Source organism: Vanellus vanellus, assembly GCF_965231255.1.
Source record: "Vanellus vanellus genome assembly, chromosome: 6".
Taxonomy (NCBI): Eukaryota; Metazoa; Chordata; class Aves; order Charadriiformes; family Charadriidae; genus Vanellus; species Vanellus vanellus.
The window spans coordinates 31,916,528-31,939,800 of NC_138911.1; the positions used below are offsets into that span (position 1 = coordinate 31,916,528).

At 43.6% G+C, this 23,273-nt stretch overlaps 1 protein-coding gene across 5 annotated transcripts in view; it reads right to left on the reverse strand.

Annotated features, from left to right (window-relative positions):
- Nucleotides 1–23,273, reverse strand: part of RGS6 (regulator of G protein signaling 6) — a gene marked incomplete at both ends in the record, with an annotated part of 285,460 nt that overhangs the window by 44,990 nt on the left and 217,197 nt on the right. For 2 of the 5 annotated variants that reach the window (XM_082485571.1, XM_082485570.1), the window contains 8 exons: nucleotides 3,805–3,930; nucleotides 7,151–7,261; nucleotides 11,688–11,749; nucleotides 12,832–12,930; nucleotides 14,014–14,088; nucleotides 14,612–14,693; nucleotides 18,211–18,287; nucleotides 21,302–21,366. In XM_082485571.1, coding sequence (XP_082341697.1) covers nucleotides 3,805–3,930; nucleotides 7,151–7,261; nucleotides 11,688–11,749; nucleotides 12,832–12,930; nucleotides 14,014–14,088; nucleotides 14,612–14,693; nucleotides 18,211–18,287; nucleotides 21,302–21,366 — 697 coding nt within the window. The remainder of the gene's footprint in view (nucleotides 1–3,804; nucleotides 3,931–7,150; nucleotides 7,262–11,687; nucleotides 11,750–12,831; nucleotides 12,931–14,013; nucleotides 14,089–14,611; nucleotides 14,694–18,210; nucleotides 18,288–21,301; nucleotides 21,367–23,273) is intronic. The other 3 variants (XM_082485573.1, XM_082485572.1, XM_082485574.1) reach the window with 2 other exon arrangements.

Below are 23,273 nucleotides of genomic sequence, written 5' to 3' on the forward strand. Positions count from 1 at the left end.
TAGCCCACACCACAATCAACCCCATGGATTTGGGACTTGCACCACTGGGTGTAAGAGCAGAATTTGTTCCCCTGGCCACACCACTGAATTACATTCATTTCAAGGCATTCTCAACTGCATGCTTCACAAAAATCTCTTTTCTAGCACTACCAGGAATTTTTGGATTTTCCAGCATTCACTTTCTCAGATCTGCCTTGAGGACAACACAGGGGCCTAGAGAACTCCTGCCAGCGTTAATGAAGATCATACTGATGTTCCCACCTGCAACAGTTCCCACATCTCGACATAGTTACTGGGAGAAGTGTCCTTAAAAGATATCTGCAAAACTAATTTTTCTAGCAAGGTGCCAGATGCTGTGCCCTCAGAAAATTCCTTACAGCTTCCCAGGGTTTGGGGGGGGAAGAATCTCAACCACACAAGTCTACCACGCAGACACTGTCATTTGAATCAGTCTCTCCAGGCTTATCGATGGTGGAGAGACGGGCGCTTTACACTGTAAGTTAGGTGCTTTTAGTTTTGTTTCCACTTAAAGCTGAAATAAATCCTTCCCTGGTGATTTTCACTGACTCCTCTTCAGCTTCTCTTCTCTCATTCCGAAGGGAACCTGGATGCTACAGAAGAAAGAACCTGCTTCCAAGCTGCCGACTTAGGCGAGACAGACCCCAACCTTGCTGTTGGGTGTAACTTAAATTTTGCTTGCACGTTTAAGCATCCAGAAGTTCCTTTGCCTTCTGCCACACACTCTTAATGAGAATTCAGAAGGTTTCTCTGCCACACCTGAACCCGAGAGCCACCTTCTGCTCTCTAGCACCACTGCTAACGATCCAGCCTATTCCAGTGTTCTTCATGAATACTTGTGCCTTTACGTCCTGTTGTTATTTATAGCTTTAAGTGGGCTTGCTAATACTGATCCAATATTAGGTAATAATGATACCACATAAGCCAATAATACCACGATAAAAATACCATAAGAATGATAACAGTGTTACCATATTAACTATAATGATACCAGTGTCTTCCAAAAAGGATGTGGGATTTAACCTCTCCATCCTGATTCACAGCCTCCCTTTGCTACAAGACCAGAAGGAACGCACATCAGCAGGAGGAGCAGCTCCAACTGTCCGAGGAAGGTACATGCTTGCTTTCAAACAGTGCGACTTTCTCCAAGTGCTTGAGTAGGATGAACGTGAAGGACGCCCTCGAGTCACGAAACCTGCTGGGTTTCATTAGTGCAACCCCAGATATAGTTAAAAAAAAAAAAACAAACAGCCTTCAAGGAGTATTTCAATACAGTATATTAATCTCGTACTTCACCACTATAATTTAATCACAAATAAGCACCACTGTATGTAAGTGCAGGAAGCATGTACAAGTTCAGTGCCTGTTCAGTGATAAATTGTCGAGCTCATTTATGTAATTTAGTAACACTCCCTTGTTTATCTTACAAGTAACTTTCAGATTTTTTAAAAATGACAAACATAGAGGTGCATTGATTTTTCACTGTTTTGCTGCTGGCATGCTTTCTGTATTTCTCCTCGGACGGGAAAAAATGTGATAAATACAATGGTCTGTTCCAATGTCATCTAAAGTCACTTTCTGGGATTTCCCTTTCAGATCTCCCAGGATAGCAGACTGCACTGAAGTGGCAATTGTTCACATGCTTTAGTAATGTATTTGGATTTTCTAAGTGAAAAAAAAAAAAAATAATGAAAAATACCTTAAAGGCTGTGCAATCAAGTTCTTAGCTGGTGTAAACTGAGAACAACATAAAACCCGCTCACTACCAGCAAAGGCACCAAACCCGACCGACTGCATGTTCAGTTGACAGCAGAGTTCCTCAGCCCTGGAGCAGGCACAGTTCTGCCAGTGAAAATGCGAGCTCTCGGGCCATCTCTGCCAACCACCACTGGGCCTACTGGAACAGGACTGCCCCCCAAGAAAGCTCGGGAACTGGTCCCCATGCCCATCCATGTGCTGAGATGGCACCAGAGCACCATCATGAAGCCTCTGCAGTGTAATTCAGACTGAGTAAAAACGTGGGGTTTACTGGGTACCACAAATATCTAGGGCAATCACATTACTGTTGGATCCTTCAGTGTCTCCAGGACTAACCAGGGGAAGGAGGAGGTGAGGATCGGTGCAGATATCTATGAATCTCCAACTAGACTCTGCAACCCTCGCCTTTCGCGCAGGCCGGTGGCTGCCACCTGCCCTGCTGCCAACCACAAGTCATCCACCCTACTGCTAACCACCATCTTTCCTGCTTCTGCACAAACGGATGAATGTGGCAGTAAATTTGTTTGTCACGTGCAGGCAAGAGTCTGAACCATAACCTCACCCACCGAGTATCAACCTCTGCCTGCTCAGGCTGCCTCTCCTGTTGTCTTTGGACTTTGCAGCACCAAGAAGTGAAGCTCACATTTAAACACCTCCAATCCTGAACTCTAATTCCAATGTTTGCCCCAGCCCTGTTTCAAGCATAATCCTGGGAACCCCGATTCCTCAGAGCTCACTGTAGTATATTTGGTTCTGCTGTTATGGGACCTGTTGTGGTGTGGCTGTATCTGCAGGATACAATACACTAGCTCTTCCATGGACCTCACCCTCTCCGCAGCAGGAGAGCTGCTTTCCCTAAAATGAACTTCAGGGTTAGGGTTGGAATTAGAGTTAAGATTCAAGTCAAGGATGATAACACCTGTGGCTATATCCGGATTAAAGCTAGGACAAGCAGGGGACTTGGATCCTTGCTATGTAGGCAGGGCTGTGGGTTTAGCTTAGGGTCTATGGGGGATGTCTAGCTAGACCTCTCTTTCTCTGTCAGTGTGAGAAGATACCTGATATCAATAAGGAAAAATGGCTTAACGCATTAGTTCTTGGATGACGGAAGAATTCTAAGGTGCTGAGTTTAGCACTCAGTTTTGTAGCTGGAAGGGCTGAAGAGACAGGCATTATCTTTGAAGGATTGCTCCCCCAGAATGAAGCGTGCCGTTGGCACTTCCAATGTCTTTTCATCAATTCTGCAATGGGACTGTATCGTGAAGCAACATGCTAGGGCCAGAGATTGGGTTTAGAACAGTGTCATGGACAAGGCCAGAGGGGCTGGATCTTCTAGGAAAGGTTTTGTCTTCATCCAGTGTTGGTTCACCAAAAAAATGGCAACTTATTACTGCTGCCTATTCCTGGTGCAGCTGAAGTAGCAGACCTGTGCACAATAGATTTATAGACTCTCAGTCTGACGCAGGATCACGTGGGTGTCTACATAATGTCTCATAACATAAGTTTTGTCTTCTTCACAACATGAGGAGCCAGGTACTCAGAACCCCCACAGAGAGAGAGTGCTATTAAGGTGAGAGTCAAGCTCCCAAATAGTTAGGAGGTGCCAGAACTAAAAGCAGCTGTCTCAAACCCGGTTTGGTGAGTGCCAGTACTGCAACAGTTTTGAGCCACGTGATCACCATATTACGTTTCCCTCACACGACCCCTGCCACAAATACACATGTAAATCTTATATATTGTTAGGGGGCTTAACAGCAATATGCCACGCATCATCGCACCATTACAGCTTTGCAAGCCTTTGCATATGATACTTGACAACACTGCCTCTGCTTCAACACTGTTCCTGAGGTTACTTACATAGTTCTAGCACAGGCATCCGTAGCAGTGCTAAGGGCCAGATCCTGCCATTCTCAACTTTATTCAAATGGGTGTTTTCAGCAGTTCAAGACAGACCAAGCATTGCATTTCACCCATGCAAGAGAGTAGGATTAGCCCCATTCATTTACTGCAAGCCAAAAAAGGTTTCACCTGAGGTTCTCCGAGCTGAATTCTGATTCCAGGAAACGGAGGAACTGGTCTCGTCCTACTGGGTCCTTCAGCACCTCATCCATGGAGAAACCCCATCTTTTCACACGCTGCTGACTTGGTTCTTTGCTGTTTGGAGAGGGAAAGGAAAAAACAGATGGAATGTGCATTTCTGCCTGCTGTCCAAGCAGCTGCTGCTGTTTCTGCTAAGCAGCAAAGGGAGGAAGATTATCAGATAAGGAGACGGTGTTTTTTTCCTCAAGATTTTGCAGAAATACAAGTTAGCAAATAACATACAAAGAGAAGCTATAAAGACTAGGGTCATCATTAAAGCAACTGTACTATCTGGGTGCTATGTACACAGCAAAATGACATATACGGTGAATTATATGATTTTCAGAGTAATTTCTGGTAGGTTTCGTGTAAAGCACAGCATACCATACTTGAATGATTATTCATTATGCACTTCTTGTATATCTCCTCAAATATACCTTGGGAATTTCTTGTATGTCAAGGCAGAAATTTGCCTGCAGTGTTCCCTGGGCCACTGGTGCGGTCCAGAGCATCTCCTTGTGTCCCACACAGTGCTGGCTGGTCACTTGGAACTGGCTTCAGATTTTCAGTTCCACATTAGCATTAAAAAAGCAGTTTCACTAAGAAGCAGTGCAGACAAGATTTCTAATAACGGTTACTGGTTTGTGGTCTTTCGTTCTTCAGTGCTTCTGATTTTTGGATCCCTACACCTCAGAAGACTAAAAAGCATCTCCCTCCTCCCCTCCATGGTAATCAAACTCTTATTTTGTATCTCAGCTGGGACACTGAGATGCAGAGGCACCCAAAATCACTAACAACTCTTCTCCTAAATTATTTCTTAATACAATCCCACTTACATAAGCTGTTGTTTGAACTGCCAGACATGTTGCAGAGATGCCTACGGGGAGAGGCAGTGCCTGGGAATCACAATGAGGATCCTACGAGACAGTCCGCATCACAGCGTAATCTGGGCTCGCAAAGTGTTTGAAAGCTTCTGGTGTGATGGCGTCATACTATGAGACAACCATTAAAGTACAGCTCAGCTGCTCACATTTGTGACAGTAGAGCCATTGTTAACAGTACATATCCATTAAACTACATGTCTTGTCATGTCCACAGTGATTCCTAATCCTGGAGCCTTAGGGGACAGTGGCGATCTGTGCTGAAGACAAATAAGCCAAAGGGGTAAATAAAATGCCCGCTTTGATTTCCTCTTGGTGTAAAGACTAAGCAAAACTGATGGCCATGTCCTCACTCAAAGTGCAAAGCCCTCGGGGTGGCTTCTCCTGTGCTCGCTCAGGAGCCCACAGCGTGGCAGACAAGGGCGCAGATGCCAGCCTACCTGCTTAGTGAGCCACCCCAGGCACGGGGACATGAAAACCATGTTTGTGCAGAGCTATGCGCGAGCTAAGCTTGGGCAATTTCCTGCCGAATCCGGAGATCTGTAGCAGCTCTTCTTGGCGCTGCGCAATGTTCTAGCACAAACAAAAAGGCCAAAGTGCTGTCTAAAATCGAAGGCTTTCCGTGGCGTTTCCCGAGTCCTGAGTGCCAGGAAGGATGAACTGCAGTGGCACAGGGCTATCCATGCTCAGCAGCTGGCCTCACCATCAGACGTGAGAAGCCCTTTGTTTTCCTAAGGGAGGGCTCTGCTCTCCTAACTGAGGAAACAGCTTTGCAGGCAACACAAGGGCTACCGCAGCTCTCGGGGATCATTTAATTATTCATGCAAGTTGCAACTAGATGCAGATGCAGTGAGTTCTCTTACAATAGAGAATAAAATGGAAATACAGAGCTGTTTGTTCTTCCATCTCCCAACAATACAACTTTCCCTTTTTCATCAGCAGGAGAATCACCTTCCTTAACTCTGAAATCATAGGAGAGGCCAAGCATTTATTTTAAATTCCTACAAAGGCTGTGACATTAGGTTAATTGTACTCTTCAGGGATACGGACATCTTTTCTGGGATTTGCAGCTGCCTCAACAGATGCAGAAATAACAGATGCCTGGATTACCTTGTGGGTGGAGGTTCCTCCAGAGGAGTATTTTGCAGGGACCGTATCTGGTTCTAGCCCTGCTAGGGAGGATGCAGGAAACAAAGGAAACTGACTAAAAAAGAAATCCAAAATACTGAAATTATGTGAAGAGGGGCAGAGATTAGGGAACTAACAGATTTCTGTGACTACCAGAGAAGCAGGTGAAAACATCGTTCACATCCCAGACCATATGGGCCTTAAACAGGGGAATAACTTGCCCTTTTCCTGGAACACTTAGACTGGTAGAGTCTTAAACTTCACACTATTATTCAGGAACAGACAGGATTAGATTTGGCATTCTCTTTTCAAAGATCTGCTGAAGTCAACTCCCATTTCAGATTTGGTACTGAACAGCAGCAGCTAAACACTAGGAGAAGCTGCTGAGCACTTGCACTATTTGGCCACAAGATGTGAGTAGCAAAGGTGATACGTGACACGGTGGTTTCATTCAAACCTACTGCCATAGCTGCTAGGCATAGAGGCAGGCAGGACAATTCTAGCCGCACTGCGAGGGCTGTGGATAGCCAGTGATAGCAAGAGATGTAGACACTGGCCAGACTTCCCTTGCACCGGCATCACGTGGGCAAAAGGCGATCTAAATTCAAGTGCTGCGCTTGTTCTTTTGGAGAAACATTCTGAGGTGCAAGGCATCAGAGGTCCTACAGTCATTCCTCCTCCTTTTCATTTATTAGACACCACAACAGAGAGAAGCCAAGCTTGTTCACTAACAGGTAAGGCTCAAAGTCACTTTGTCGATCTACTATAATTCTGACCTGCCAAGTCTCACACGTTACACGTGAACTACGCTCCTCTGGCTCCTGTGCCAAATCCACCTCCGCACAGCAGGAGCGGCCACTGCCCTATAACCCATCCTCTTCTTCCTGCAGCATCTTTCATGGGATCTCAGGACAGGAGCAGGGATAGAGCACTGCAGCTGGGGGAGGACCAGAGAGCAGGCTCTCAAAGGTCAAGCGAGATGTGCTGGAACAAGTATCTCTTAGCAGTATCCTCTATCTGTGGAATCTTAGACCTGAGCCTGTGCATGTCCTTGACAGGCACAAGAACATCCGTTACCTGACTTACAGAGTACCACACATCAAGTCATACGGATGTGGACAAGCTGAAAAATTCACAGAAGAAGGAATAAAGCATAAGCTCCTGTTTGAACTTTAGCTACGTACTTGTACCTTGTAAAGTTACAGACATTCAGTTTCCTATCCAAACAGGGCAGCGGGAAGAGCACACAAAATCGCAAGACATTACTTAAAACTACCAACTCTTACCTCATTTCAATGTCCCACAACACTGCATCATCACTTATCCAGGGATTGGAAGGCTCAGCAGGAGTTATAAAGGGGTCATATTCCACGTACTGCTCTGTGTAGGCTATTAAACTGACAGATATAAAAAAGAAAAAAAAAAAAAGAATCAGGGCCTGAATGCTCAGTCACAGGTAAGAGGTACAGCTTATTTTTTTGCTTGTGTGCTTCTTTTTATTTTTGTAGGGATCAGTCAGTTTCTCAGCAATCACAGGAGTCCCTTTTCCCAGGGATGGCGCATACAAGGGTTTCTCTGCAAACACCCACCAGCTCACTGCAGCATTTTCCTCAAGTTCGTCTCTGTCGAGATACTCACAAAAAGCCCTATGAGGCAACAACTGGATTGCTGTGGTAGGGCTCCCCCCAGAGAGCCATGGGATGACTATGAAGCGCACGCCCTCCTCTTCATTTGTTGCCTCTTGCCTTTTTGGTTTTTGCAGACTTCTGCACCCACTTAACTTTATGCATTATGAGTAACTCATCTAAACAGGGTCACGTGCTTAGATAAGAATATACTTAAATCTCTGGAGGATCGCAGTCCTGAGCATCAAAGCTTCAGGCTATAGATCATTTTTTTGTTACACTGGTATAGCATTTAGTCTAATGGCACTATTGTAAAATACTTCAACAGTAGTTTATAATAATTAACCTAGAATGTAGTAAATGATATGCATGTTGGAAAAACACCTGGCTTTTATACCAGCTTGCCTCATGACGAGTCAGATAAGACACATATAGCTTCTAATCCTCACTGGGACGAGATTCAAAGAGCTTCCTGGGAAAAGGACTGTGTCTGCTTGCATAAGTGATTCAGGAATTCCACTGGGGTTGGGGCTAGGGGCGCATTTTTACAAAAGAAAGACAGCATATATGAAATAAATCAAAAGAATTTTGTCCTAGTCTATATTGGAAATACTCTAAGGCACTTTTTAATTTTTTTGCCTAGGTCTGCCAAGTAATTAACTAAGTTAATTGAGTCTCATCATAGTGAACAACTAATCTACTTGCACTGGGATTGTCCATGCTAAACTTTACCTCTGGTCTTCCACACCTCAAAAAGGCAGGCGAATGAAAAGACCCTGTGAAACAAAGGGTCACAAAAGGCAGAAAGTTCCCCTGACCTGCTCTACAGTAATTATTTCTTTTTGTTTGTCCTAGCTCTTATCATGAGGCATTAAAATCATACACTTTTGTAACCACAGCAGGTTCCCATTGCCCCTCAGGGCAGTCAGGGCTGTCTCATCTCATTTCATTAATTACATTTCATGACTGCTGTGGGTCAAGGGGTGGAGGAGGGAGCAGCGTCCAATTTCAGAGAGCAGCAGCAATCCCCGAGACATCAATGAGAGAGAGGGCTGGTTAAAAAACACCCCAACAAAAAGGATCAATCAGGAGATATCTGCTGTGAAACTTGAATTGCTCCTAATAAAATAATAAGGCGGCATCAGAGGTGCTAGTACAAGTACTAGCAAAAATAAAAGGGGAAAAAACTAAATTAAATGAAACAAGGGGGAATTGCTAGACACATTTTGCTGATTCAGTATAATGACAGCAGCAGAATCATTGCCTCATTGTCTAAAGGAGGCTACAGGTGAGGGACTCCTAAGGGAAAGCATTTCTGTCAAAGTGCAAACCTGGACTTTTGGCCTTTCAGTCGATGCAACGTAATTCTGGTAGAAGAGGTGGTGGGAAAAGTTCACCAAAGGCTGCAGAGCTTGCCTCGAGAGCCCCACTGCCTCACAGTCCGGGGGCCCTGCTGAGGCTTCATAAAACCTTTGAGAAACTGAGAGGATAACACAGGTTTGTGACACATTTTCATCTAGGGACCTGAGATCGCGCCTGGTAGGAAGATGCTCAAGTTTTCCCCAGCCGCTTCTGTGATGCCACACGTACTGGGATTGCACCAACACTGCACGATGCAGTCAGGGAAAACAGTAGGTAGAATATATTGATAGTTTTGCTCAATACTTCTCAAATCTCACTGCCAAATCCTAAACTTGACAGTGTGCAGGTCCCAAGTGGGGAGAAAGGATGTGGAAGAAAGGAGGAGAAAACCATTTCCGAGGTGTCTGGAGCAGCTGAGGGATGCCTGCTCCCACAGTTCATGCAGATCTACTCCAGGAAGGGGAACAGGGAGGAGGGGGGAAGCAAATCTTTAGTAGTGGGCATTTATTTCATCGGAGTTGGGGTTAATCTTTTGAGAGCCTTTCCACTCCTCTTCTGCTGGACAAGGGCTATCCCACAGAATAGCATACATTCAGGGAAAATGTATGTGATTGGCCTTGCACTATTAAAATAATTCCTACTACAGATTAGACAGCAGCTTGTTTTCCCCACCACCCCCCGTCTTAGTTCCTCCTTGTGACTTCCCTCATCCTGCCTGAAAGTGCCTTTGCACTGTACTGTAAAAATGGCCACTGGTGCCGCTGTCAGGCTTGGCTGTTGAAAGGAATGTGCCGAGAAGTCACCTCCAGCACCCTGATCTGCCACGCTGCCACTTAAACTAGTCCCAAAAGCGGGGCCCAGCCTGAAAAGTGACTTGCTAAGAAGAGCACCTCCTTAAGCAGCAGATGTGTTCCTGGCGTGTGCATTCAGCATTTTACATCAGGCTTTCAGGCCACATGGGTTTTTACTTCAGGCAATCGTTTGGCTCAGGTCATCTACATTCATTCCTCCTCACCTATCCCCACCCCTGCCAAGCCACTGGTCACCCCTGCCATCAGCCACTCCACTTCCCTCCAGCTTGCTCCGTGGCCCTCCACATCCAGGATGCACTTCCCACCACTCTCCACACCAAGCCCTAGAACCCTCCAGCAACGCTGCCACCCAAAGTCATCGCATCTCCAAACACTTCTTCACAAGATATAGATATCACAACCATGATCTTCATTCTTTATACTTTCAAAATGAAAATTTCAAAACAGGAGAAAAGAACTTTTTGATTGTTCTCAATTTATTTACTTTTCTCCTGGTCATCAATTTGCACGGGTTTTGATAGCAACATTTTCTTCTCCAATTTGGGACTAATATAAAAAAAAGAAAGGAAGCCCAAAGCCCTTTCAAACCAGGAAAATTTTTCTGAAAACTAATAGGGTTTTTTTGGCATTGACAATGTCACATTTACAATGTCAGTAGCTCCTTATGAGCTTGAACAACAGGTATGTTATGTGGACAGGATTCGATGTTCACAAGTGAATGAGTTTTACTGAGCCCATCTTATTGAATAAATACCTACCTAGAAAAAACTCAAGCAAAACAGACCTGCTTGCTTGTAAATTACCAGCCTGGAAATTATTACTGTCTCAGTATATTAAGGTCATTGTAAGTAAATTCAGTAGAAAATGACATTTTTTGGTAAAGCACAAACATATCTTCTTAATAAAAAAGAACCAGAAAGCCCAAAACATAAATATGAATGTGCTAATTTCAGTTGTACAATATAGTGCACGCAGGATTTCAGGAAGCCTCTGAATATTTTCTGTTTAATTGGATAAATTTTCATTTTAATTGTTAAACTTTATGAGCCAATAGGAACGTACTTTGGGGCTCTCGCCATTTAATTTGCCTAGTTTAGTACACACATGCTAATTACAGATGCAGGCACTGCAAAGCACATTTCACAGGGTTTTTAAATTTGCTTAAATAAAAATTCCTCCATTGTTTCTCTACAAGGCACCAGCCCTTATCATGTCCCTCATGTTCAACACAGTTTTGCTCTAGAAGAGATGTTACCAAAGAGCGTGCCAATCCCTGCATTTGTCTCAGCGATTCCCCTGCAAACGTGCATAACTTACAAGTATCTAAGTAAAGGAGCTGTCATTCTCAATTAAATTTAAGCTTAGTCTTTACCTATTCATACTTTCCTACCAGAACTAAATATTCTGCAAGTCAAATTGTGCCTTGATTTGCCTCTGTGAGAAATCCACCTCTCAAAACACTGCCCTGAGTAGTCCAGGTACAACCTCAGCACTTCCCACAGGGTTTCACACATACAAGTGGAAAGCAGAAAGTGGGAGCAGAAACTGGCCCTACAACCCCAGAATGAACACGGACGGGAACACCACGTGCAACAAGATGCAAACGCAGCTCCTTCCCCAGACCTGTGCCAGAGTAATAAGAATTGAGCACTGAGAGTTTACCCACAAAAGAAAAAAAAAAAAAAAGTATTTTCAAATTGAAACAGGAATGACTTTTCTGTAAATAAACTCTAGGGTTGTGAAAGGGTGGGAAACAAAGTACTGCAAGGGCTCTTTCTTTTGTGAATTATATTTCTCCTGCTTTTACAGTACAACAGCATCCTCATTTTTCACCTCCTTTTTGCCGGTGGCAGAAGAGCGAGCGCAGAAGTGTCCGTGGTCAGCAGCCAGGCAGCACGGCCAGGCAAGGAGAGGGGAGGATCGATGCACAGAAGGGGGACCAGCCTTTGCGCGTTCCTGCCCGCTCTCTGTTTCTGTAAATGCCAAACCGGAGACGAGGAAATCATGCAAGTGGGGACACTCACCTTTCTGCTACTTTGGACATCTTTAAACAATGTCTCTCTATCTGCACATTCAGAAAAGTTATCTGAGGAGAGATGACAAGGACATTTACAATCCAGGAGTTCTACAGCATGCATTGATCATATCCCAACACACTATCGATTTCTCTTTCCAAACAGCTTGAAAGTAACTTAGAAGGAAATGGGACCCTTCCCTAGGTATTAGAAGCAGCTTATTAACTGCTTCCAACAGGAGTCTCCATTTCTTACGGCAAAGACCCAGGGGAAGCTTCAGAAGACGTAATTAAAAGTACCAAAGGCACATATTTGGGGTCAAGGTTCCTAGACTACTCAGGGTGCAATGCAATCCCCTTTTTACGCCACACTCCTCTCTTCCATTTCTCTGACTGACTGGCATCACAAGACCAATGACTGTTTTACAGCAGATTTGCTCTCTGCCACGAAGTCGCTCTTCACAGTACTCTGCAGCCTATGCACTCATGATGAGTACTTCCCAGTACTCATCAGCCTACGATGGAAAAGGCTCAAGAAATTCAGTGTTCAGGTTTAGCTCAGAAGACCACCCTAAAACCGGCTGCCTAAGAAACACGTTTAAAGCTGCCTTTACTAAAACGCTGACCTGGTGATTCCTGCCTATACTTCAGTGAGAGCTGCTTGTTACAGCACAGTAATTTCGAGGGAGAGCTCCCTGCGCTGGGGCAAAGATGTGCGAGTTGACTGGACATTCCTTGGAGTGATTGTGCAAATAATTTTTTCCCAGTTCCCTAAAAGCTCTGACTGTACAATCTAACAGTCACGCACCAAACGATGCCTTTCCCCAGCCCGTGCCCCAGTACGCTGGCTTCTTCCCTAGCCTTTGCCACTGCCCACTTTTCAGATATCCTCAGTGACCTGGAAATTTATCTGTCTACTGGTCCACAGAGAGAGTAATACTAGATTCAAAGGTCAGTATTACCCATAATACGTATCACCATACAACTGCACTGCTCAATTAATATATAAATATATCTTTAAATACTTACTACTTTACATAAAGGTAACGCATAAAATTGGTTTTGCTGATATCTCCATAACTTTATATGCGTTTTTTTTTTTTTTTTTTCAGATAACAGTTCTCAGAAGAGTTGCTGTATAGCCATCTACTTACTTGTTTCCGGAAATCCTCTTTTGTAGTTTTGCGTACAGGTTGGGAGGGCACGTGTACAGGGCTTTGGGGCTGAGACTCTTCTGTAACGCCGTATACTGACTGTGAGGGACCAATAAAGAAACAGAAGAGATTATGGCATTTTTCTGTTACGCAATAAGGAAGAGTGCAGTATGCAAAACAGTAAGGTAACAAGCCAGCAATTTCCTTCTGTTTATATCCACACAGGTCAATAATCGTTCAGCCTGGAGCAAAATTTACAGATCAGACTGTGCTTGCAGGCACCTGCACTTGGAAGGTCTGCAGGCACGTTAAGGAAAGGCTTTATTTTAAACATTAAAATGCAGCTGATAATTTTTAGGAGCTCCGAGGGCTGTGTGTGTCAAGGCTTGCAGGATGAACACTGGGAATGGTCATTGTGGTGAACCAAGAGGAGAAAGAAAAGACGAGAACCTAATCCTGTGCCATTTTCTTCCGCTTGGTTTAATGTCTTGTTGTAAAACTACTTATTGAAGAGCGAGCTTAACCAGGTGTCAATGGGTCAAGTTCAAATGAACCTCTCAAAAAATAAAACCTGCAGATTGACTTGTAGCCATTAATTTTCAGGACAGACACCTCTACTGAAAGCAATATCAGTTACCCTTTCATTTAGTGCTTTTGCTTTTTATTTAACACTCTTAAGGGACATGTGAATAGCTCTGCTGCAATTTAACTTCCAATGGAAGTTCAGGAGTCTGGTGTGACCTCCAAACCTAATATATACACAGAAGAGCTAAAACTTGCTCGAAGTCAAAGGCACCCAGGTTGCTAATGACCCAGACTTTTAATTAATTAAGGCAAGTAAACAGCTCTCCAAAATCTGTGCCCAAATAATTTCTGCAAACGGGATCTAGGTAATTTTGCCAACTGCTTTAATTTTATGGGAATGCAGAGCCAGTAGACATCTGGGACACAGAGCTCCTTAATGACCTTCTCAGCTATACCAGTCACCCAGCCTGTACCGCTCTGCTGGTAAAACAGGAATGTTAAATTCACAGATTAGAACAAAGCAGAACTGGCATTTTCAAAACACTTTTTTTTTAGTTGCTATTGGCAAACTCTGATATACTGTAGGTGTGAAGCGTGATTTGCATTTAAAAAAAAAAACAACCAAAACCCAAAACAAAACCAGAAACTCAAACTGACCTTTTTCACCTTCTGTGGGTTTTTCATACGACGGCACTTTCTAATGTCCATTTCTGTGGTGTTCACACAGCCTGGCTGAAAAGAGATGATAATCATATTACTCCTCTGTTTACAATCCACATGCTACTTTACCTTTCTAAAATACACAGTTACATCTTGTCCAAAGTTCTTTCCTGAAGTTTGTGTCCCATCAATTATGCTTGCTAAACTAGAGAGTGCGTATACCCAAAGTCAGCATCTCAGCATCAAATCCATTTACTCATAACTTTGGCACCAAAAGGAAATCTCTCAGCTAAGAGGAGAGCTTTTTGTAGGAAGACTGATCCAAACTGGGTAAGCGGCTTTTCTTTTGTATGCACAATAAACGATCTTCAAAACTTCACGTTTATCATGTATTTCCAAATCAATCGTTCCATACATGCACAAGCCTAGAATGTCTAAAATAATCTTGTAGACACTGGGTTCGTTTTGAACCGTGAGCAAAAACCGTGTGGTGACTTTCAAGGCAATGTCTTTGTGCAATACAGGGCAGTGTTTACTAGTATTAAAACTTTCCTGTCAAAACCTGGAAAGTCTCATCATTCAAAAAGAGCTTTACCACAGGCCTGTGCACATCCCAGAATGCTCTTTCTTGGCTGTCCAAAATCTTTCTTTCTGTTTTATCCTTTTTCCTGTCGATTCTGAAAACAAAAGCATAGACACATGAGTCAACATACAATTAACGCTTTCTTCTTTGTTACCGTTCCTAGCTGGGGTTTTAACCCCATGACAAAAAAAATCAGAAATCCACTTTTTTGTACAGAAATGTCACACTCCTGCTTGGCAAGGCCATGTGCCATGCACAAAATATCACTGATGTTTGCTCCAATATATGTCAAAAGGCATTTTCCTATTAAGGGGGGGAATTTATTTTAACCTCTGCTTTTTCATCTGGTGAGGAAACCCACCTTTCCTGATACTGTTCCCAGACCCTGATTTGGCAGGCTGGGGAAGTTTGTGTTTGGCTTTGGCTCTGTCAGGAGACCCACCGGGACCTCTTTACTCCAGGTGAAGCTCTTGGCTGGTGCCAGATGGAGGTCTACATCGGGAGGTCCTGTGCCCCAGCAGCACTGCTGGTATGACCACAGACGGCAAAGGGACAGCTGTCCCAGGCATTCCCAGCAGCAACGCCACAGGCAGCGCTTGGGGCCACCCTCCTTAGGGCTCCCCCACCTGCCCCGGTGTTGGCAGAGTGAGGGGTGACAGCACAGGTGACTGGAGCCGAGCTTGCCACATGGTCTTGTGCAAGCCACCACTCACCCAAGAGACGTACAACTGGGCCGGCACGACTGCAACCCTGTAATTTCAGCCCTGATGCAACCAGTGAATCGACTCACTCAAAGCACACGCATCAAAGGCTGCCAGAGGTTGTTCAAAGCAAGCGTTCCCCTATCTCTTGGCAGCATTGAGCAATGGGATGACTAAGGGATTGGAGCATCTCCCTTATGAGGAAAGGCTGAGAGAGCTGGGACTCTTTAGCCTGGAGAAGAGAAGGCTGAGGGGAGACCTTATTATGGCATACAAGTATCTAAAGGGTGGGTTGAAGGAGGATGGAGCCAGGCTCTTTTCAATGGTTCCCAGTGACAGGACGAGGGGCAATGGGCACAAGTTAGAACACAGGAAGTTCCGTTCAAATACACGGAAAAACTTCTTTACGGTGAGGGTGACAGAGCACTGGCACAGGCTGCCCAGGGAGGCTGTGGAGTCCCCTTCTCTGGAGATTTTCAAGACCCGCCTGGATGCAGTCCTGAGTAATGTGCTCTAGGCAATCCTGCTTTGGCAGGGGAGTTGGACTAGATGATCTCTAGAGGTCCCTTCCAACTCTGAAAACTCCGTGATTCCATGTCTGGTCCTGTAGCTGAGCTCTACACACGAGCACAACACAGTCACCACCGGCTTGCAAGATCTACCTGCAGAGATACTGGATGAGGCACAGGAAAGGAGGAACCGCTTTCATCTCCAGAGCAGGACTGAAAACCTAACAGCATCCCTGTGCTGTGTTCCCGTACTGCTGCCACAAGGGAGAATCAAAAGAGTAAGGAAAAAAAACCACGTGAGCTGGGATTTCTGACCATTAGGTTCTTCCCTCTCCTGTTTTGCTTTTGGAGGGGCAGTGATCCTTGGCTAAGTCTGTGCTAGAAATGTACCAAGGGGACCGAAAATGGGGGACTGAAATGAAGGTTTCTGAACATCCTTCCCCATAAAAAGCCTGAGTCCTCCAAAGTTCAGTATCACTCTCTGAATATCCCCTCTGCAAGGCTGAGAGGAGAAATCAAGCTCTGCACAGGCTCTGCCCCCGCTGCCAGACAGCAGTCACTGCACTGCGCTGAGGAGCAAATGCAGACACCCAGCCCAAAACCTCTTTTTCCAGAACGAGCCCTTCGTGTCTGGCCTAAGGGGAAGGTAAAGTCTTCTGCCAACTTCACACCACACGGTGCACACAAACTGGAGGGACTCTTTGGAGGCTCCATGAATTGTTTTCACGGGTGCTTTGTGCTGAACCCAGGTTCTCGGCTCAAATCTCCAAACCTACTGAATAAGTCAGTATTTCACATTTTAAACTATGAAGACACAACATAGATGCTCTGTGGCTGAAGTTTTTGAGCCATTTAGGTACAGCAATGGAAATCCTGTGTGCAAATGAAGACATGGAAGGTGGAGCAGAACTTGATAAGCAGGAGGCATGTTTTCAGTTATTTTTGTTTGGTTTCTCTTTTTAGTTAATTTGGGGCTGTGGATTACACTGTGAATTCCAGCCCTGCCTTGTTGGGAACCTGAACACTGAACCATCACAAACTGGGAACCAAGAAGCTGACACTAGCCAGCAAAAAAAGTTGATAGTGGCCAGTCCATGCTTACATTTCAAAGAAAACATAATGGAGAAAAGATGAATAAGCAACAGTGATCCTGTAAAGAATCCGCTACCTATATTTCTTTCTTAGGTAATAATTGTATGCTGCAGACAGAACGCAGAACTTTGGTTTGACTTCAGGTTGTGTGTTGTTTGTTTTTTTTTTTTTTCATCTTGGCAATAAACTTTTAAGTAACTAAAAGTACACTTGCTATCGTAACTTTTATTTTTCTCTTCCAAACAGAACACTGGCATTCTGGTCAGAAAAAAAAAAATCCCTTAATTACCTTGTAATTTAAAGGATAATTACTATGTACTTAAATAGTGCATAATTACAAAGTTATTAGGCAAAGAATTAATCAAAATTCCAAAGAGTTAATCAAAGATAGAGACATACCTTGGCCACACCCTCAAGAAATGATGTTCCTTAACTTTTTAGCATCTAATGCTGAAAGTGCAAATTCTTTCTAGTGGTACAGAATGCCAGTACTGGTGTTCTCATGCACCATCTTCACCAACCTCTCCATTTTATAGGTGGCAGCTACACACATGAAACGGACATGTAGGGTTTTAGGCACTAGTTTGTAGGCAACTGGTCTACAAACCCTGGACCATTCCCATTTTGCAGCAATAATGAAAACACGCTCAAAATATTAAGAGGCTTCAAACTGTTGTCACAAGGGAAGATAAGAAAAAAAGGTAGATTTCAATCATGAGAAGAGGATAGGAAAACACCAAATACTAAATCTAACTAAGTTTCATGTAAGTGGTACCCAATTTTCCACACTAATTTAGTAGCACAATTTGGACTGCAGAAAGTAGAGGTACAATGGAATCAACTGGGGATTGGTATAAAAGAGAAAACCAAGTCCAGTCTACTGTAAATACTACCCTTATAATCACTTTGAAGGGGCGGTATTTTTAAACTCAGAAATACTTTAAAAGCATAAAGTAACACAGACAGATGATTAAGTTCTGTTCTTTCCATTTATACAAAACAAAAATACTACACAAAAGTATAAGCAGAATGGGTAAGCGAATTGCTCAAGCTCCCATGGTGAATCCAGGCTCAGAAGCTCCTGACCAACATTTCCATGTACGGATAATTAAATCCATCTTTCAGATTCTGGCACAAACCTTCAGAATTGGCTCTCTATTGTTTCTAGTCTGCTGTTGATTAAAATTCACCAACACCTTCTGGGCTTAGTCACAGTAAAGACTTTGACAGAGAAATTTTATCTTTACTGAATCCCCTTCCCTTCACAGCTCTAAATACCAGTGCAGTTTAGTGCTCCGGGATTACTCACTTCACTTGGGCCTCAGCTTGCATGAAGATGAATTCCCACTTTCTTGCAAACGCTCTCTGAAGTCTTGCTAAGTTTTCCTGACAAAAGATGAAAATAGTAAGAACAATTAATTCCTGTAATTAGAACTACTGCTTAAGAACACAGTTAGCATGCCGGTTCTTTATTTTATTCCTTTTTTTTAAGCTGTAAAACTCAAGACACGGAAGTCAGTGTTGGTTTCAGGTGAACTATCCTGCGGGCATACAAGGTTGTAACACACATCCTTTCAGGCTGCAGCCAAGAAGGCCCTGTCAGGGAGAAGTGATGGCGTGCGATGAAGACAGCCTGAGCTCCACTATGAAAATAGTGATGGACTTGTTCCCAAAAGATAACACTGAGAAGCTTTGTGAAGCTGACGACTTTCATTTCTGATAGCAGATGGCTGCCACCTGCACGTTTCCCTCTCATCCCCACTTTCCCTTCCTCCCCTCACCACTCTCTTTTCTTCAGGCTTTTGCTGAGGTGCAAAGCCTGAGCATCCCTCGCTTTGCTCAGTCCTGGTCCCCGATGAGAGCGTTACGCAGCTGCACAGCACTGCAGGCTGGGGATCGCCAGGATGATTCATAAAAGGAAATAGCTTGTTTGTCTGAACAATGAACATCGCTAACTGCAAAGACTGGATCCAGATGCAGCCTCGCTCTACATCTGAAGTAAGAGCCCCGGTCGGGACCCATTACAGAGAGCATCGTGATCTGAACGTTTGGAGGTGGATGCGGCTTCATCACAGCTCAAGGTCAAACTCGGGACATGGCCAGAATTTCAGGCTCAAATGGCACCCTGAAGTCACATATCCACACCCACCCTGACAAGGAGGCCTAGTAGACCATTAACCTGACCTTCTTCTCCATTACAGCTGGTTGAACTGCTGCAAATTTTTATTGATATGAACGCTGTTGGTCCTACTGCTGTTCTTTTTACACCTATTCCCTTTATTTCAAGAAAGTGCTTAAGTGCATGCATTTCAATGCTAGAAGAAATCTTCCTACTATTTGCTTTAATAGTAAATCTTCCTATTATTTACTTTAAACTCTTGTATAACACAAGGCATAAAGCTTGGCCCTGTCACCACCAAGTCCATGTAAGACTATCAGTCCGTCCACACGGAAAAGTCAAGCAAATGAATTACAGCTGTGCTGAACTGCGATGATTTCCTTAGCTGTGCCTACAAGGAAGAACTACTTGTAATGATCTGCAAAAACAATTTTTTGTGGGTTTCTCTTTTTTTTAATTTTATTTTAAATTACGTTCACATGTGCCCTCTGGAGTAAATATGCTGAAGCCAATGAAACATCACCAATTGAAGCAATATTTGAATCGTGCTTATGTTTGGCCAATTATAAACAAAATGGAAGGCAATTATGCAAGCTTAATCGTATCATCAAGACCCCTGCTCTACCAGTATAAAGGAGGGGTTGGGGGTTGTCTATGAAAGCTGCGAGCAGAACCTAAAAATGAGAAGATGTCCCCTGAGATGCTTTGTAGAGATTCTCTTCGGAAACTCCAGGTCGGTGCTGATGCCCACAGAGAAGAATTCTCATACTACATCTCCAAAAACGTGTACTAAATAGACAGGGCTAAATAGACAGACTTCCCACTCCTGTTTCTCTCACTTGTGCTCAGCTTACATCTCCATTGCTGGATCTGCTTCAGCTCCCATAATGACTAGGAAGAGTTGGTGCCGTTCTTATCTGATTGTCTCTAATTAAGAGAGCAAAGTTTGAATGCAAAAGCAATCTCTAATTGTGCAATGCAATATTCACAAGAAAAATGAGAGACTGCCAAGATCTAATTATTTGCCATCACTGGAGCATTGCTACTCTCAGTAGACAACGATGTGCAAAAGTACTTAGCCATAGCCTCGCTGCATGTGTGGGGGAGTGTGTGCGCTGCTGAACAGCCTTTTGTTGCTTTATGATAGATCTTTAGAGTACTTACAGTTAATTGGTTGGCTGTGAGCAATTTTAATGGTTTTAATAATGAAATCAACAATATGCAGAAGAGAAAACTCAGCAAAAGGATGTGTAAGTGCATGCGGATTATTATATTCCTTCCTTTATGCCTGTACTTCAAGATTAGAACTCTTGGGAACTCGGGATGCATTTCCAGGGTAGACTACATAAGCGGCAATTTTTGCATGCTCTTCACTGAAAGGACCAAATGGCCTGTGTGTGTATATATATACATGTGTATATACCCGTGTGCACAAAAGCCCCAAAATGTGGAAGGTAAGGAAGAAGGAAAAAGTCCATTCTTGGAAAAAAACCCTAAAATGTATTCAGTATAAATGTTTTCATTGTAATAAACATGAACACAGAAGTCCATTACAACCAACTTTGTAAACAAACCCTCCAACGAAATTCAGCTGTTACACCGTTGAGCTAGTAAACCCCCCAAAAGTCAATATAATAGAAAGAAAAGTCCAGCTGCTCAGAGCATTATACTGCTGGCATTCAAAGAAACTCACGCTAGCCCTGCCCCTCCTGCTTCCATTTTCCCACTCCTCTCCACCCAAACCTGGCACAATCTGAAGCCAAGGTTGGCGATATTTTTATGGGTAATAATTTCATGACAGAAAATATGCCCTGAATAAGCATAAGCAATAGTTTTTATATGGCATAATGAAAACAGTCCAAGTCTAATATCTGAAAACTTTCCTTTTAAGATCCGTAACTAGATGGGTCAACAGCAATTTAGTTGCCAATAATGCACCTGAAAGCCATCATTTTCAACGTGTTAATATCTGCTATATAAACCAGGAACTGTTAAGTGCAAAGAGGAAACCAACGTAAACTTCTGTGTCATCTTCCCAATCTCGGAGGGCTGGCTGTACAGCAGATGCTTTAACTTGCCATATTGCAAAGCTAGGGACGTTCCCCAAACACGTTCCCGATGTCGTCTCCAGATCAACCTCAACACAATTTTGACAACTGCAAAAAAGACACAGTAAAGGCTGACCCCCAAGGCACAAAATGGCAGCATTCAATTGGCAAGCAAAGCTCTCCCTGCACCCCCCTCCCCCCCCAGCTTTAAACTCTAGCAGCAGTGTACCTACGGCTTCATAATCTGCCAGCTCCAGCCTAGCTTTGTTCTGCATGGTCCGTTTGCAAAGATAGATGGCTAAAGGGAGAAACAGAATGGGAAACAATTACAGACAGATTATTGGTAAGAGATCTTAAAAAAGAAAAAAAAGTGGTCCATGCACTGTTTGTTCTCATCAGAAAGCAACACGAGGCGAGGAATGAGAGGGCTGAACACCCAGCTGACGTTACCCACTAGTAATCTCAGAGGCCGTAAACATCTGGGACATCTCATTTAAAAGTGCTGAGAGTAGGTGCCAGGACCTAACAACGTGTCTGAGAAAGACACAATCGCTTCTGGGGCTGGTAAGAGATTTAGCATTAGCAACCTGTTCCCCTCAGCACTTTGAGAATATGCCTGCCAAAGTGAGAAGCTTTGCACTTCTTTTCTCCTTTAGTTTAAAAAAAAAAAAAAAAACAAAGAGAAAGAAATTCAGGATATTGAAATGAAAACAGAAATACGGGCTAGATCTTAAAGGTATGATCTGAGCATTTTTTCATACGCTTCATTGATTTATTCTACACTTTTCAAATGGTTAAGAAAAGCCTTCTCACATTTCACCATAGGCAACACTGCAGAAACCAATGTGGTTTGGGATTCTGAGGGTCGTGATGAGGTAGTGCATGACACCAAACCAGTCCCAGGCTGCCTGCTGGACTGCTAGCTCACCCCATTTCCATTACAGGCTGAAACACAAGGTCCCCAGCACACCCTGGGTGTACAGTCAGGTCTGAACTAGGTAAGAGAGGTCCAGTGCTGTCATTTGGGCACGGATCTAATGCGAATTTTAGAGCTTCCTCGTGTTTTGCCCTCTCTCATCCTGCACGACCAGGTACTTATTGTCCAACAGTGTACCAAACTGGAGCGGGGCAGAAGGTAAATCATCATCTACATAAAACTGCAATAAAGCTTTTTTTGATAAAACTTTTGCTCTTCTTTGAAAAACCACGGGATTTTGGTTTCCTGATAAATACAATTTTCCGACACCTTCATAGATGTTTTCCATTGGAAATTTTTTCTTCTATTTAAAAATGTACGTTAAAAAGCGTACTACTCCTGTAATTCTATTCTATGTTATTCCTATAATTCTAACCTTCATATAATGCATGGTAACCAGAGCTGATCAGCTCACGTATATTTATATTTATACATCTCACAAGCAATTTCATCTGTAAGCCATTTACAACACCAAATAAAGCGAGTCCGTCATCTCACAGTATTTCTTCATGCTAGGCAGTGACCTGCCATTAGCAAGTTAGTTCCTGTCCTCTGAGAGGACCCAGGCAAATAGAAAAAGTACGAAGAGCTGCTGAGATTTCAGTTTTATTTGGGTCTACTGCTAGTTTGGGATTAATTCCTGGGAAGACTCCATCTGTACAGACCAATGATATGCAAAGACTGATTATAAGCATATGTTCGAGATTTCTGGGACAGATGAAAATCTGTCACTACAGGGCTCACAGCTAATGCAGTTGCAGCTTGTCCAGCTGTGGGTCAGCTCATATAGGGCTTTATTTTGAGGTGTACTGTTCCACTCAGTGCCCTGGCAGCACAATAATCTGACTGCAGAACCACTTATTTATCAGGTACTACAGGAAAAAAAACCAAACTTCCCTCTTCAGATTGTTATTCTGATATTTACAGAATGCATATTTGGCACAGTTCAGACAGTTATATACGGTGACTGTAAAATCTGGAAATAATTTTGCATATAATGAACAGCATCGTGTTTTCTCTTAAGCAGTTCCCTCGCTGGGATAAACACGTAAGTCTACGCTAGCTTCCGGGCAGATGAGGGCTGCAAATGAACTCTCACATGGCAGGCACCATTGCAGGCTACTTCTCCACCCCAGCAAATGATTTCCAGAATCCACAATGATGAGTAATTATTGCCCAAGAAAGAAAAGAAACCCTGATTATTCAGGGAGGAGTTCTAAACTGATCTT